Here is a 17,208-nt window from a genome sequence, read left to right on the forward strand (position 1 = left end):
ACCACAACGCCCGGCTATTTTTAGAGATGAGATCTCACACTGGCTCAGGCTGATCTTGAACCTGTGAGCTCAGGCAATCCACCCAGCTTGGCTTCCCAAGTGCTGGGTTTATAGGCATGACCACTGTGCCCAGCACTGCAGGGTTTTAGGAGAAAAGAAAGAAATGCCCATGGTCCATAAACCATTTTAAATGAACGTTATTTGTTTCTTTGGAACTAATTTTTTTTTTTTTTTGTAGAGACAGAGTTTTACTTTATGGCCCTCGGTAGAGTGCCGTGGCGTCACACAGCTCACAGCAACCTCCAGCTCCTGGGCTTAAGCGATTCTCTTGTCTCAGCCTCCCAAGTAGCTGGGACTACAGGCGCCTGCCACAACGCCCGGCTATTTTTTTGTTCCAGTTCTGCCGGGGCCGGGTTTGAACCCGCCACCCTCGGTATATGGGGCCAGCACCTTACCGACTGAGCCACAGGTGCGGCCCTCTTTGGAACTAATTTTAAAGCAATAATTAAGCATTTCCAAGTGAAGTATCTAAAAATATCTGTTGACAGAAACTATGTGTGTTTTTTTTTTTTTTATTTGAGACAGAGTCTCACTTTGTCACCCTCAGTAGAGTGCTATGGTGTCACAGCTCACAGCAACCTCAAACTGTTGAGCTTAAGCAATTCTCTTGCCTCAGCCTCCCAAGTAGCTGGGACTACAGGCGCCCATTACAACACCTGGCTATATTGTTGTAGTTGTCATTGTTTTTAGCAGGCTCTGGCCAGGTTTGAATCCACCAGCCTCAGTGCATGTGGCTGGCGCCCTAACCACTGAGCTATGGCACCAAGCCTGTTTTCTTTTTCTTTCATAGTAATTTCCTATGAAACTGTAAGTTTTGTGTTTTTTAAAATTGTACTTGTTGGGGGGCACCTGAAGCTCAGGGGGTGGGGCATTGGCCACATACACCGGGGCTGGTGGGTTTGAACCCACCTGGGCCAGCTACAACAACAATGACAACTGCAACAAAAAAAGCTGGGTGTTGTGGCAGGTGCCTGTAGTCCCAGCTACTTGAGAGGCTAAGGCAAGAGAATTGCTTAGGCTCAACAGTTTGAGGTTGCTGTGAGCTGTGATGCCATGGCACTCTACCCGAGGTTGACATAGTGAGACTCTGTCTCAAAAAAAAAAAAAATTGTACTTGTTATAATATGGATTCACTATATCCATTACTGTTACTAAGAAACTGACACTACTTCAGGATTAAAAGAGACTGATGTATTTAATAAATGGGAAAGTAGTAATGCAGTGGAGTGGCTAAAAAGCACAGGGGTAGTTATGAAGAAGTAGCTGGCATTAGACTAATCTAACTATGAGATCTGGAGGGAAAACTGTCATTGTTCACAAGCCTGACTTAACACCCCAAATAGGACATGAGGAGCCTAGATCCAGGAGATTGAGAAGAGCCCGACTTGCTAAGTGACAATTTCTCCTAAAAGCAATTGCTGACTTCTGAGCAGCACATTGGTAGGATAAGACACTGAGAAAAGCAAAAACTAGCTGTTGAGATCCTTAAAAGCTAAGCAGAGATTTTGATGGTCTCACAAAGCCTTAGGGACAAAAATTTGATTTGAGGGCCAACCAAGAAGGGGCCTGGAAATACCCCAAGCCTTCAATTGAGATCCCAGAAAGGCTACTCCTCACGAGTAAGAATGAACAAGGAATAGACGAGTCTCAAAAACGGGATTAAGGTAATCTGCATATATATGTATGTGTGTGTGTGTATTTCTTTTTTTTTTTTTTTTTTTTGTAGAGACAGAGTTTCACTTTATTGCCCTCGGTAGAGTGCCGTGGCATCACACAGCTCACAGCAACCTCCAACTCCTGGGCTTAGGCGATTCTCCTGCCTCAGCCTCCCGAGCAGCTGGGACTACAGGCGCCCGCCACAATGCCCGGCTATTTTTTTGTTGCAGTTTGGCCGGGGCTGGGTTTGAACCCACCACCCTCTGCATATGGGGCCAGCGCCCTGCTCACTGAGCCACAGGCGCCGCCCGTGTGTGTGTGTATTTCTGTTTTTCTCTTTATTTAGTCCATAGTTCTGGAATCTACCTATATTCTTTCTGTTTGCCAAAAGAACATTAAATCTTCCATGGATTTGATACATGGAAAATAACATGCAGAGCTTCTACAAAATTTCATTCAATCAGAAACTATCAGGCATGCCAACAATAGGACAAAATTACTGAAAACCAAGAGAAAAAAAGCTGGTAGCAGTAATTGATCCACAGACTATCCACACGTTAGCTTCTTCAGGAAAAGACTTTAAAATTTTTCTTTCCTTTTTTTTTTTTTTTTGAGACAGAGCCTCAAGCTGTTGCCCTGGATATAGAGCTGTGGCATCACAGCTCACAGCAACTTCCAACTCCTGGGCTCAAGCGATTCTCCTGCCTCTGCCTCCCAAGTAGCTGGGACTACAGGCGCCCACCACAATGCCCAGCTATTTTTTTGGTTACAGCCGTCATTGTTGTTTGGTGTGCCCAGGCTGGATTCAAACCTGCCAGCTCGGGTGTATGTGGCTGGCACCCTAGCCACTTGAGCCACAGGTGCCAAGCCTCTTTCCTTTTTTTTCAAGAGACAAGATCTCTCTCTGTTGCTTAGTGTGGGATGCAGTGATGTAATCATAGTTCACTGTAACCTCAAAACTCCTGGGCTCAAGCGATCCTCCAACTTAGCCTCCTGAATAGGTAGGATTACAGGTACATCCCACCATGCTCAACTAATTTTTGTAGTTTTCGTAGAGATGCAGTCTCACTATATTGCCCAGGCTGATCTCAAAATCCTGGCCAAGTCATCCTCCCAAAGTGCTGGGAATCTATAAAAAAGAAACAAATGGAAGTAATGGAATTCTACAAATCCCAAGAAGGGTAAATGAAAGGAAACCATACCTGGGCACTTCATAGTAAGATCTCTGAGAGAAAAAAAGACAGAAAAATATTAAACTCATCCAGAGAAAAAATACATAGTATCTTCAAGAAGCAATTTTAAGAATGATAGCTTACTTTTTAACAGAAGGGAGGGAACCCAGAAGATTGCAAAATGACATTTTAAAGGTGATGGACAGAGATAATACAGGTAGTACTAATTTAGACTTGTACACCTAGTGAAAATATCTTCTAAAAATAAAAAACCAATCGTCACTAGCCAGTTGTACTAAAGGATCACTAAGGCAGCAGTTCTCAACCTGTGGGTCGCGACCCACAGGAACTATATTAAAGGGCCGTGGCATTAGGAAAGTTGAGAACCACTGCACTAAGGGGTATTCTTCAGGCTGAAAGAAGCAAGGTATGCAGGAGTGGTTGAAGAGCAACAGAAACAGTACATACATAGATAAATGAATATTAACTACAAATAATGAACATTTTCCGTTCATTCTGCTTAAAGTCTAATATGCACGGGTTCCACGCAGTACTCCCCTTCCCACAGGATGCTTCTGGTCAATGACAGAGAGCCGCAGCGGACAAAGGCAGGCCCATTGCTGGGATACAGAGGACTCCTTTGATGGCTAACTTGGATAAAGTGCTGACAACCTTGCCAGGCTTTCCTTAGATGGCATGGCAGTCAAGACACTTTGACCCAACCTCTCTTCCTTCTCTCCTAAACTCAGGTTCAGACTGGTATCAAGGCTGGTGATTCTCCAAGCCTCTTCTGGCTCCCTCCCCATTTTCTCCCACAGGCATTTTCCTTGGAATACCTCTTACATTTAATCCCGTGTTGTGGCATCTGCTTCTCAGAAGACCCAGAACAAACACAGTAGAATTAAAATGCATGAGAATAGCACGAGAAATGGGAGGCAGTAATTGGAGCCAAGTGCTGCTGTAAGGTCCTTGTGATAATTGATAACAAATATTATCAATTAAAGTTATCAGTTTGAGAGCTAATTTGTCATTAAAGAACTAATTAGGTGAATGACTAAGGCAGACTAGTAAGTCAAGAGAAAGTAATAGGAGTTTAAAAAATATATGTAACTAATAAGCTAACAGGAGGAAAATAGAATAACAGATACTTGATAAATTACAAAGAAGGCAGGAAAGGAGAAAGATGATCAAAGAATAGATGGAATAAATAGAAAAATAATAGTAGGGGCTGGGTGTGGGGGCACACGCCTGTAATCTTAGCACTTTGAGAGGCTGAGGCAGGTGGATTGCTGAGCTCAGGAGTTTGAGATCAGCCTGAGCAAGAGTGAGACCCCATCTGTACTGAAAGTAGAAAAACTAGCCAGGTGTAGTGGTGCATGCCTATAGTCCCAGCTATGTGTGAGACTGAGGCAAGAGGATCTCTTGAGCCCAAAAGTTTGAGGTTGCATATAGGGAGGATGAGACATTGAGGCTGATGCCATGGTGCTCTAGCCCAGGACAACAGAGTGAGATTCTTGTCTCAAAAGAAAAAGAAAACTAATAGTAAAATGGTCAACTTAATCCCAAATTATCAGTAATATCATATTTAAAAGGATTAACTTCTCCAAATAAAAGACAAAGATTGCTAAATTAGATTGAAAAACAAAACCCTAGCATAAGATTTAAATATAAGGGCTTGGTGCCCATAGCTCAGTGGTTAGGGCACTGGCCACATGCACCCAGGCTGGTGGGTTCGAACCTGGCCGGGGCCTGCTAAACAACAATGACAACTACAACAAAAAAATAGCTGGTCGTTGTGGTGGGCACCTGTAGTTCCAGCTACTTGGGAGGCTGAGGCAAGAGAATCGCTTAAGCCCAAGAGTTTGAGGTTGCTGTGAGCTGTGACACTACGGCATTCTAGTCAGTGTGACATAGTGAGACTGTCTCAACAAAAAAAGCTTTAAATATAAGAACACAGAAAATTTGAACATAAAAAGAAGTGTCCCAGGCTTGGCACCCATAGCTCAGTAGGTAGGGCGCCAACCACATACACCAACGCAGGCGGGTTGGAACCCAGCTTGGGCCTACTAAGCAAACAACAATTGCAACAACAACAGCAAAACAAAACAAAACAAAACTGGGCATTGTGGCAGCCACCTGTAGTCCCAGCTAGTTGGGAGGCTAAGGCAAGAGAATCACTTAAGCTCAAGAGTTTGAGGTTGCTGTGAGCTGTGACACCACGGCATTCTACAAGGGTGACATAGTGAGACTCTGACTCAAAAAAAAAAAGTATCCTATGTGGAATATTTTTCTTACATGGTTTCTAGCATTAGTATCATGCTTTCAGAGAGGTCTTTTTCACTGTAGCATGGAAATGGTCACCTATTTATTATGTTTATAGTTTGATTTTGTAAATTTAAATTTTAAATTCTTCTGGAGTTATTCCAAAATGAAGTATGAACCAGCTTTTTCCCCCATCCTGCAAATAACTAGCCAATGATTCCTGCGCCATTTATTTCAACAATGTTGATTCTTGAAGTCATGTGCATGGAATATTTTTCCATTTATTTGTGTCATTTATTATGATTTATTAGTATTTTGTAGTTCTCCTTATAGAGCTCTTTCACTTCCTTGGATAAGTATATTCTTACATATTTAATTTTCTTTGCAGCTATTGTAAATAGTATTGGGTTCTTTTTTTTTTTTTTTTTTCTTTTTTTTTTGTAGAGATAGAGTCTCACTGTACCGCCCTCGGGTAGAGTGCCGTGGCATCACACGGCTCACAGCAACCTCTTAACTCTTGGGCTTACGCGATTCTCTTGCCTCAGCCTCCCGAGCAGCTGGGACTACAGGCGCCCACCACAACGCCCGGCTATTTTTTGGTTGCAGTTTGGCCGGGGCTGGGTTTGAACCCGCCACCCTCGGCATATGGGGCCGGCGCCCTACTCACTGAGCCACAGGCGCCGCCCTAGTATTGGGTTCTTGATTTGATTTTTAGCTTGACTGTTGTTGGTATATAGAAATGCTACTGATATATGTACATTAATTTTATAACCTAAGACTTGACTTTATTAATTGTAGTAGGCTTTTGATGGAGTCTATTACAGATAAAAGATCATATTGTCAGTAAATGAGGATAGTTTGACTTTTTCTTTCCCAGTTTGGATGTCCATTATTTCTTTCTTTTGTCTGATTGCTAGGACTAGGACTTCCAGTATAATACTGAATAGAAGTGGTGACAGTGAGCATCCTTGTCTTGTTGTAGTTCTTAGCGAGGATGCTTTCATCTTTTCCCCATTCAGTATGATTTTGGTTATGGGTTTGTCACATACGGATTTTATTACTATGGGTGTATTCCTTCTGTGCTAGTTTATTGAGGATTTTTATCACGAAGCGTGCTGAATTTTATTGAATACTTTTTCTTCATTTATTGAGATGGATCATATCGTTTTTGTTTTTACTTCTGTTTATGTGATGAATCACATTTCTTGATTTGCATATGTTGAACCATCCTTGTATATCTGGGATGAAACACATCTGATCATGGTGAATTATCTTTTTGATATGTTGTTGAATTTGGTTTGCTGATGCACATATTTTGGTGAAGATTTTTACATCTATGTTCATGAAGAATATTGGTTGGTGGTTTTCTGTTTCTGTTGTCCCTTCCTACCTTTGGTATCAGGGTGATACTGTCTTTATAGAATGAATTAGGAAGGATTCCCTCCTTGATGTTGTGGAATAGTTTTGGTAGGATAAGTGCTGGTTCTTTGTAGGTCTGGTAGAATTCAGTTGTGAATCTGTCTGGTCTGGGGCATTTTTTTGTTGAGAGATTTTTATTACTATTTCAATCTTGCTACTTTATTGGTTTGTTCAGGATTTTCATTTCTTCCTGATTCAACCTTGGGAGACTGTGTGTTTCCAAAAATTCATTCATTCCTCTCCAGCTTCTAGTTCATGTGCATAGAGGCTTAGAGGTTTTCAAAGTAGTCACAGATATTTTGTATTTCTGTGGTATCAGTAGCAATGTCTCCTTTTCCATTTCTGGTTGAGTTTATTTGAGTCCTTTTCTCTTCATTTTTGTTTAATTTAGCTAAAGGTCTGTTGATTTTATTTATATTTTCAAAGAACCAAATTTTTGTTTCATTGATCATTTGTATTTTGTTTTTGTTTGTTTACATTTGATTTTTTGCTCTGAGCTTTGTTATTTTTTTTGTTTTGTTAGCATTGGCTTTGGTTTGTTTTTTTCCCCTAGTTCCTTGAGATGTGACATTAGGTAGTATCTTTCTATCTTTTTGAAGTAGGCAGTTAAGGCTATGAAATTCCCCCTTAGCACTGCTTTTTCCATATCTCATAGATTTTGGAAGCTTTTGTCATCTTTGCTATTCAATTAAAAAAATATTTTGATTTACATCTTAATTTTATCATTGATTCAAGTATTGTTTAGCAACAGGTTGTTTAATTTTCATGTATTTGTGTATATTTCAGAATTCCTCTTGAAATTGACTTCTAGGTTTTTTTTTACACTTTGATTTGAGAAGATATATGATATAATTTAAATTTTTCTGAATTGCTGAGACTTGTTTTGTGGCCTAACATATGATCTGTCTTGCAAAATGCTCCACGTACTAATGAAAAGAATGTATATTCTGCCGTTTTGGGGTATAATATTCTGTAATTTAGATTAGATCTATTAGTTCTAGAGTCCCATTTAAGATAAGTGTTTCTGAGTTGATTTTGTGCCTTAATGATTTGTCTAGTTCAATCAATGTAAAATCCCTGACTGTTATGATGCTACTGTTTATTTCTTTGCTTAGATATAGTATAATTTGTTCCATGAATTTGGAAGTTCCTGTGTTATGTGCATATATACTTAGGATTGTTATATCTTTTACTTGAATTCTTTTATCATTGTGTAATGATCATCTTTGTCTTTTTTTCTTAGACCATTATTGATTTAAAGTCTATTTTATCTGATATGAGAATACCAGATGCTACTTGCTTTTGGTTTCTATTTGTGTGGAATATTTTTTCTATCCCTTTTTCTGGAGTCTATGAGAATATTTGCCAGTTAGATGAATTTTTCTCTCCTCCCTCCCACTTGAATATATGTGAGCATATGCTTTATGTATTGGTTTCACATTAGTATTGAGTACATTCGATACTTGCTTTTCCATTTTTGTGATACTTTATTAAGAAGAATGTGTTTCAGGCTCGGTACCTGTAGCTCAGTGGCTAGGGCACCAGCTACATACACCAGAGCTGGTGGGTTTGAATCCAGCCTGGGCCTGCCAAACAACAATGACAACTACAACAACAAAATAGCCGAGCATTGTGGCAGGCACTTATAGTCCCAGCTACTTGGGAGGCTGAGGTAAAAGAATCACTTAAACCTAAGAATTTGAGGTTGCTGTGAGCTGTGATGCTACAGCACTCTAACAAGGGCAACAAAGTGAGACTCTATCTCAAAAATAAATAAATAAATAAATAAATAAATAAATAAAGCCAGGCATTGCAGTGGGCACCTGCAGTCCCAGCTACTTGGGAAGCTGAGGTAAGAGAATTGCCTAAGCCCAAGAGTTTGAGGTTGATGTGAGCTGTGACACCACGGCACTCTACCCACAGTGACAAAGTGAGACTCTATCTCAAAAAAAAAGGAAAAAAAAGAAGCATGTGTTTCAGTTCCCTCCGAGTCAGACTAATGACTGTGTGCCTTGGTAATGTCCTGTTTGCTAGGAATCTCCCAGGTATTCAGGGACCAACTTGTGTTTGGGCATCTTAAATCTCTAGCAATACCAGGGAAGTTTTCTGTTATTCTCTCAAATAGGTTTTCCATACTTTTGCTTTTTCTTCTTCTCCTCAGCTATACGTATGATTCTTATATCCTTTTGCTTACCTAGTGTCATTTCTCAGTGACTGTTCTTTCTTCTTCTTTTTTCCTACATTTTTGACTGACTGGATTAATTCAAAACCCTTGTCTTCAAGATCTGAAATTCTTTCTACTGCTTAGTATGATGTTAAAATTTTCTACTGTATTTTGAAATTCCAGAAATGACTCCTTTACTTCTTTAACTTATATTTTTTCTTATCTCTCTCTCTAGTGAATTTTTCATTCAGGTCTGGAGACATCCCTTAGGGTGTCAAAACAGCTTGTTTTTTTCATGTTGCCAGAGTTCTTATGCAGAGTCCTTCTCATTGAAACCTCTTCTCTCAGCTCAAGACACATTGCTGTACCTATTCTTCTCTGCTGGAAGCTTTCTTACTCAGTGAAGAGAGAGAGGTCCCTGGTTGGTACACTTGAGTCCTACTCTAGCAAGAGAGGGGCAGACACACTGGGAGCCTTTAACACGATACTCTCCTACATCTAATGTCTTACAGTTTCCCTCTGGTTGTCATGGGCAGTTGGCATGCTGCGGAGGGAGTGATCACCCTGCCTAGTTCCATCAGCAGTAGACATGATTAGCCTACATGGCCTGAGTGCTGTCCAGCTCAGGTCTGCAGGCAGTAGCCTGCTGAGGCTTAAGCACTGCCCTACCCAGGACTGCAGTGGTGCTGGAGAACAGCATACAGTAGTCTGAGTGTTTGCCCCATCGAGGTCCCCCCTTGGCATGGGTCAGGGGGCGTGGCACCTGCCCAGAGGACACTGGAGAGTTTCCAGCCTCCCCACTCCCTCCCCAGCCCAGCAGGGATGATAGGGAGGCAGTAGAAACAGAAACAACCCGACCCCCAACAAATGCAGTGCTCTGGGTCTGCGATCTCAAAATGCGATCAGCCCCAGTGTCCAAGATTGCAAGCCAGTCCACATTTTACCTTCTGTCCAGAGAAACACTAGTGTAGAGTCTCCAGTCAACTCCCTATGTCAGCCCAGTGGCCTACTGTGGTGGAGGGTGCTTCCTGCAGTTCAGAAGGGGGAATTGGGGAAGTGCGGAGCCTCAGGAATCTCTCGTCTCCTTCCCCATGTGCGTGTACCTTCCCTGTAAACCTTCAGTCCTGGGGGTGGGTCACCTCTCTTCCCCCTTGCTTCACTTTGGGAGCCTCCTATTGCCTCCTGTTGCTCAGTGCTCTCAGCCAGTCTTTCAGAAGAGATAGATCTTTCTTACCACTGTCAGTCCTGCCCTGAGAGCAGCATGTTATGCTGTTTCTAATCCATCGTTTTGGCCCCTCTGCTTTCTTGTCTTTTAAAGAATTTATATTCTAATGACAGATCTAGGACCAATATAAACAAAAGATCAGGAATGCATATAGGTGGATAGAAAAAGGCCCTTTCAGTTGAGCTTAATAGTAAGTTTTAATGTAAAGAATTTTTAATTTGATTCAGGAGGAATTGGGAGTCATAAATTTTGGAGAAGAGAATGACATTGAGACATGAGAAGTAAAGGCTATGTTAGGGGGGACTCTGTTGGGAAGGATAAAATTATTATTATTATTATTATTTGTCATGAGGTGGTTAGATTCTGAGCAACATCTTTGACTGGATATAAATAGCAGAGAGCTACCTGAGGGCATCACTTACTTTTTAAATTTTTTGGTTATGCTCTCCAAATACTGAATTCTGACGTTCTCTACCTCCTGGGACACGTTGTATTTTAAAGAGATAAAATAGGTTTTATCTCTTTAGTCATGTTCTAACTAGGGTCATGTGTTTACTAAATAGATAAAATAGATTTTTTTCTGTTTTCTTACTTTTCCTATATTTTCTCAAAAATTTTCATTTAAATGTATTAAACTTTAAATATGAAAGCAGAAAACAATATAATCACATAGTATTACATCGTACACAATATTTTGTCATACAGAGTGAATGTTTCAGCTTTTAAAGGAGTCATACAGAATTGTGCACAAATTCAGTTAACCAACAGTGTATTTTGTCTTCTTCATTCTTCTCAGATTACAATTCACACTTTTTTTTTTTGAAACAGAGTCTCACTGTGTTACCCTAAGTAGTCTGCAGTGGCATCATCATAGCTCACTGCAACTTCAAACTTCTGGGCTCAAGTGATCCTCCTGCCTCAGTCTCCTGAGTAGCTGGGAGTATAGGGGCATGCCACAGTGTCCAGCTAAATTTTTCTATTTTTGATAGAGATGGGGTCTTGCTGTTGCTCAGGCTGGTCTTGAACTCCTGACCTGATGCAGTCCTCCTACCTTGGCCTCCCAGAGTGAAAAGGTTACAGGTGTGAGCCACTGTGCCCAGCCCAATTCACACTTTTATTTGAGATTATTGATGTTAGGCATAGAAATTATTATAGGAAAGTAATTTATTTTGCAAAGAGTATCTTTTATAATATCGGAACTAAGCACAACATTCTCTTAATATTTGCTTCCCAAAATGGATAGACTCAGATAATAGTGATATCATTAATTCATTGCATAGTCAATATGCCTTAAAAAATTCTGTAAGTGTAATAGGATTTGAGTGTGTTTTGGCATTATTGATTCCTTCTTCTTAGGAAGTTTTTACCTGTTTCAGTGGTTTTGAGCCTTTGCATATGTTATATATGTTTTAAAAATATATTCATTGTGGCAGTAGAATGAGTCTGATTGCAGTTGATACAAAGTTTGTTTATAGTCAATCTCTTAGTTAATTTATACTGAGACCAGTAGCTTATGTTATATATTATCAGTAGAGAAAGCTGTTCATATTTGCAAGACATCTGTATAGGCATATGAATTCAATGGTTTTTAAATTTTCTGCCCTAGGAAACATAACTTTTGAGACAATGATGGAAATTCTCTGTGATAAACCAAGTGGGATTAATATGGAGGGTGAATTCCTGACCACTGCAAGCATGATTTCTATTTTACCTCAAGACTCCACCCTTCCTTGCATTCATTTCTTTACAGGAACTCCTGATCCTGAGAGGTAAACTCACAAAATACTATAAAAAAGCAAGGGATCAGAGGATGGATAGAATCATTAGCATGCTGGTGATCTTGTCAGGCTAAATTTATGTTACACAAATAAGGCAATAATTTTTTGACAAATTTTCTATTTAGGTTTTAGTATGTGATTTCCATGTGTGCACAACTATTCTAATTTTTTTAAGGGAAGGAAATGTTAATAGTTCTTATATGCAATTACCCCTACTCCTCCTTCCCACAGATATATTCAATCTTATCGAGAAAATAAAGTAGACAGGTCTTCTTACTCAGATTTCAGATACTACAAACATTAGATGATTAATACCAGTTAATAAAAAGAAACCAGTTAATAAAAGGTTAAATGATGTAGGTATACCAGATTTACTTATGCAGTCATATGTAAAATACATATGCATGTATTATAAAATATAAAATATCGATAATTCCAGCTATATTTTAGGTCAGACTTTTAGAGATTATCTTGATTTGTCATTAATATCTTTCACAAAACTTAATGCACGTTACATTTAGAAATGATTTTATATTTACTGTTAGTGTTATAGTCTTTCATATTATTAAAGATATTTTGAAGAAAATGGAATGAAACCCATGTCCTCCTTTTTAACATCAGTGCTGATATTTACCTCGTCCTAATCCCCAGTGTATAAAATTTAGGGTTTTTCTTACCCTCCAACGGTAGAAGTCGAAGTAGGAAAGGCAAACTATTACTTTGCTGACACTGTGTATGTGCCGGGCCCTCTGTTAGATTTATGAAAATTCAAGGCTAAATAAAAGCATAGTTGCTTGCCCCAAAGGAGATCCCAACGTACCAGGGAAGACAGGCATAGGTATAACCATTACAACAGGAAGAAATTAGTATATGACATTAATTCTAATTATAGGGAATCTTAGAAGACTTAGAATAATGCTGAATATTGTTTATGTCTTGACATATCAATTTAATAAAGACTTTTCTTCTAGATCTGTTTTTAAGCCTTTCATATTTGTGCCACATATTTCACAACTGTGGGATACCTGCTCACCAACATTTGAACTTGAAGATCCAGTTAGAGAGAAGCCACATTTTAAGCCTGACAGAAGACACCTACTCTACCAAAAACATCAACAGGCATTGGAAGTAATAGATAATAATGAAGTATGATTTGATTATGTTCTCTGTTGTATTGTTAACAGTGAAGTGTGATTCAATCTAGGTTTTGAATTTTGGAGTATCAGCTTTCCTTCCTTCATATAAAAAGTAGGTTGGGGCCTTAGTGTGTGTCACACTTTATGGGGGCAAGACATGATTGCAAGAGGGACTTTACCTAACAATTGCAATCAGTGTAACTGACTTATTGTACCCTCAATGAATCCCCAACAATAAAAAAAAAAAAAAAAAAAAAAAAAAAAAAAAAGTAGGTTTACAGATAGTTTAGATGCTCAGACTATCGTAGAACTGTATTATTTTTTACCTTTTGTTAAGAATACCTGTATTGACTTGGCACCCATAGTTCAGTGGTTAGGGCACCAGCCATATACACTGGGCTGGCGGGTTCGAACCAGCTCAGGCCTGCTAAATAATGACAACTACAACAAAAAAATAGTCGGGCGTTATGGCAGGCACCTGTAGTCCCGCTACTTGGGAGGCTGAGGCAAGAGAATTGCCTAAGCCCCATGGTTTGGGGTTGCTGTGAGCTGCGATGACATGGCACTCTACCGAGGATGACATAGTAAGACTCTGTCTCAAAAAAAAAAAAAAAGAATATGTGTATTGTGAATCTTTTAGAGAAATTTAGTATATTAGCTAACATTTACCAAATGTTTATTTTATATCACACACATATTAGTTTTACATGGATTATTTAATTTAATCTTCACAACCACTTTATGAGGTGAATCATATTTTTATCTTCCTTTTACTGATAAGGAATCTGAGACTAGAAGAGTTTAAGTAACTTGCTTAGTATGTATCCCACACCACAAATCACAAAGCCCCTGAAGGGCAGTGGACTTGGTCTCTTACATAAAGTTCTTAATCATATAGGCCTAGTGAACTTTTATTCATTAAAAGTGACTCAAAACTCCAGATACTTTAGCCGGGCATTGTGGCAGGCACTTGTAGTCCCAGCTACTCGGGAGGCTGAGGCAAGAAAATTGCCTAAGCCCAAGAGCTGAAGGTTGCTGTGAGCTGTGATGCCACGGCACTCTACTGAAGGCAACAAAGTGAGACTGTGTCTCAAAACAAACAAACAAACAAACAAACTCCAGAGACTTAAAATAATGAGTTTTAGTTGTACAAAATGATACATGCTCATTATTTATTTTTATTTTTACTTTTTGAGGCAGAGTCTTACTATGTCACCCTTGGTAGAGTGATGTGGCATCACAGCTCACAGCAACCTCACACTCTTGGGTTTAAGCTATTCTCTTTCCTCCGCCTCCCAAGTAGCTGGAATTACAGGGGCCCGCCACAGCAACTGGCTATTTTTTAGAGACAGGGTCTTGCTCTTGCTCAGGCTAGTCTCGAACTCATGAGCTGGGGCAATCTGCCCACCTCAGCCTCCCAAGTGCTGGAATTACAGATGTGAGCACCACTGCCAGCTTTGCTCATTATTTTAAAATGTAAGCATTTTAGAAGAGTAATATAGCACCCAAAACTCATCTCCAGAAATAAGCAGATGTATTTATTTTTTTCTGGCATAGATAGAGATAGAGATTCTATAATGTCCATACATCTTCAGCCCTCCCTGCTGCTCCTTCCTCCTAGAATAAAAGAATAGATGAGAAGGAAATGGAAAGGCCACCTCAAGCCTTCATCAGTTGACTCCTTGCATTGAAAGAAAAGATTGGCCATCTCACATCTTTTCTTATCTGCTTCTACCAACTCCTAATTTTTCTTGCCCACAGTTCCTTTTACTTTGTCAAAGTATATACATTTACTTTCTCCTTTCATTTAAATAAACTAAGTGAATTTTCCTCCAGGTAATTATTTTTGTTATATGTTTACATAGTGGTCATGCCTTTTTTCCCCTCCCCTATTTCACTTATGCTTAAAGCCAAGAGCTCTGCCAACTTCCTGTTTGCCGTGAATTCTTTTTTTTTTTTTGTAGAGACAGAGTCTCACTGTACCGCCCTCGGGTAGAGTGCCGTGGCGTCACACGGCTCACAGCAACCTCCAACTCCTGGGCTTACGCTATTCTCTTGCCTCAGCCTCCCAAGCAGCTGGGACTACAGGCGCCCGCCACAACGCCCGGCTATTTTTTTTGTTGTTGTTGCAGTTTGGCTGGGGCTGGGCTTGAACCCGCCACCCTCGGCATATGGGGCCGGCGCCCTACTCACTGAGCCACAGGCGCCACCCTGCCGTGAATTCTTGATGTCTCTCCAGCTTCATCTGGGACCAGTTTGTTTTCACTTCTGACCTGCAGTCTGATTGTTAACACCAGGAGCCAGCTTTAGTGTGCTGACAAGGGCTTAAGCTCTGGGCCAGTGGTATCTTCCACTCTCATGGGCTTGTCTTGCCCTTCAAACCCAAAATGGTTCTATTAACAGTCAGGAGCTGTGTTTTTTTTGTGTGTGTGTGCCTTTGCTCAGGTTCCTTGCTGATATGTTTTAGGAGCTTCTGCTCTGGAGGGATTTTCCTTTCTGCCTTCCTAACCAACCTCCACACAGCCCTCATTGCTTGTGAGAGTTCTCAAGAGTCATCAGCAACCTTTTCCCCCATAATACTGCTTCTGGGAGCTGGGTTTTATAAACTTAGTATTGAGAGTTTGTTAAACAAAATTAATTTTCTGATCGATAGTTTTTGCAAAGTAATAGTGAAATAAAAATTTAAGGGCTGGGCATGGTGGCTCATGCCTATAATGCCAGCACTTTGGAAGGCCAAGCTGAGGTGGGAGGAGTGCATTAGGCCAGGTGTTAAGAGACCAACCTCAGCAACATGGCGAGAACCTGTCTCTACAAAAAAAAATAATAATAATAAAAAAATAAAGTTATTACCATTTTAGGCTTTATTGCATAGGTGTCAAATGTTGATTTACAAAATAAAGTAGTGGAAAGATAAGGGAATTTGAGGGAAGAAGAGCTAGAGCCAGTCTAGTCCTGGCTTGGTAAATAGCTACTCTTATGTCTTAGGAAGAGTCAATCCTCCTGGTAGTGTTAATTTATAGTTCTTATTACTAATGATATTGAAAATTTCCTGTGTTTATTGGTCATTAGTATTTCCTTTTAAATGACTTGCCTATTTTTTTTTTTTTTTTTGCAGTTTTTGGCCGGGGCTGGTTTGAACCCGCACCTCTGGCATATGGGGCCAGTGCCCGCCCTACTCCTTTGAGCCACAGGTGCTGCCCGACTTGCCTATTTTTTTCCTTAGCCTTTTTTTTTTTTTTTCAGTTGATTTGGGTTTGTTTGTGGGTTTTCCTTTTTGTTTAAAGAGGCAAAAATATATGAATGTTAACTCCTTTGTTATAATACAAAATTTTACTCGTTTATTGTTTGACATTTAACTTTTTGTCAGATAAAAAATTTAAATTTAATTATATTTGCTAGTTTTTTCCTTCAAAGCATCTTAATTTCATATTTTAAGAGCCCTGCCTCACTTCAAAATAAACATAACATCTTCTAGTATGTATGTGTGTTTAAAAAATAATTTAATTCTTTAACCCATCTGGAATTTACTTTTGCATATGTCATGAAATAAGGATTCTTTGTCTAAAAAAGGTAATCAAAATCTATTTTTTTTGGGTAGCGCCTGTGGCTCAGTGGGTAGAGTGCCGGCCCCATATACTGAGGGTGGCAGGTTTGAACCCGTCCCCGGCCAAACTATAGACAAACAAAAATAGCCGGGCATTGTGGTGGGCGCCTATAGTTCCAGTTTCTCGGGACACCGAGGCAAGAGAATCACCTAAGCCCAGGAGTTGGAGATTGCTGTGAGCTGTGATGCCATGGCACTCTACCAAGGGCGATAAAGTAAGATTCTGTCTCAAAAAAACCCAAAAAACTATTTTTTCTCCACTGATATAAAATGCAATATTTCCTCAGAAAAAATTACATATAATTTCATATTGAAGTTTATATTAGGATTAGAATATTTGTCTTATGGAATTCTGCCCCAAAATGATTCAATTATTTCAAAGTATACTCACTTTATAATAACTTTTTTCTTATATACTTTTTTTCTAGATAACCTTGTAAGTAGATCATGGTAATTCATCAACAATTTAAAAATTGCTCCTCTCTGTAAGAATCATGGACATTTTCCCCCATTCTTGAAACAAGAAAGAAGTCAATGTCTTCTTTTAGTTGCTTTTTCCCTTGAACATTACTATTCTGTTTCTTTAATTTGATAATATTGGTTTTAAATATAGGAGATCTAAATTTTTTTTTTTTCTTTTTAAGAGAGAAGGGCATCTTGCTTTGTCTCCCAGGCTAGAGTGTAGTTGTGTGATCGTGGCTCAGTATCCCAAGTAGTGTCCAAGTGCATTCT

General features: G+C 39.6%; 1 protein-coding gene across 3 annotated transcripts in view; it reads left to right on the forward strand.

Moving 5' to 3' along the window:
* Positions 1-17,208, forward strand: part of SCRN3 (secernin 3) — a 38,376-nt gene that overhangs the window by 18,533 nt on the left and 2,635 nt on the right. For 2 of the 3 annotated variants that reach the window (XM_053597192.1, XM_053597191.1), the window contains exons 6-7: positions 11,565-11,727; positions 12,708-12,882. In XM_053597192.1, coding sequence (XP_053453167.1) covers positions 11,565-11,727; positions 12,708-12,882 — 338 coding nt within the window. The remainder of the gene's footprint in view (positions 1-11,564; positions 11,728-12,707; positions 12,883-17,208) is intronic. The other variant, XM_053597193.1, reaches the window with a different exon arrangement.

This window comes from Nycticebus coucang, chromosome 7, assembly GCF_027406575.1.
Source record: "Nycticebus coucang isolate mNycCou1 chromosome 7, mNycCou1.pri, whole genome shotgun sequence".
In the NCBI taxonomy this organism is placed as follows: Eukaryota; Metazoa; Chordata; class Mammalia; order Primates; family Lorisidae; genus Nycticebus; species Nycticebus coucang.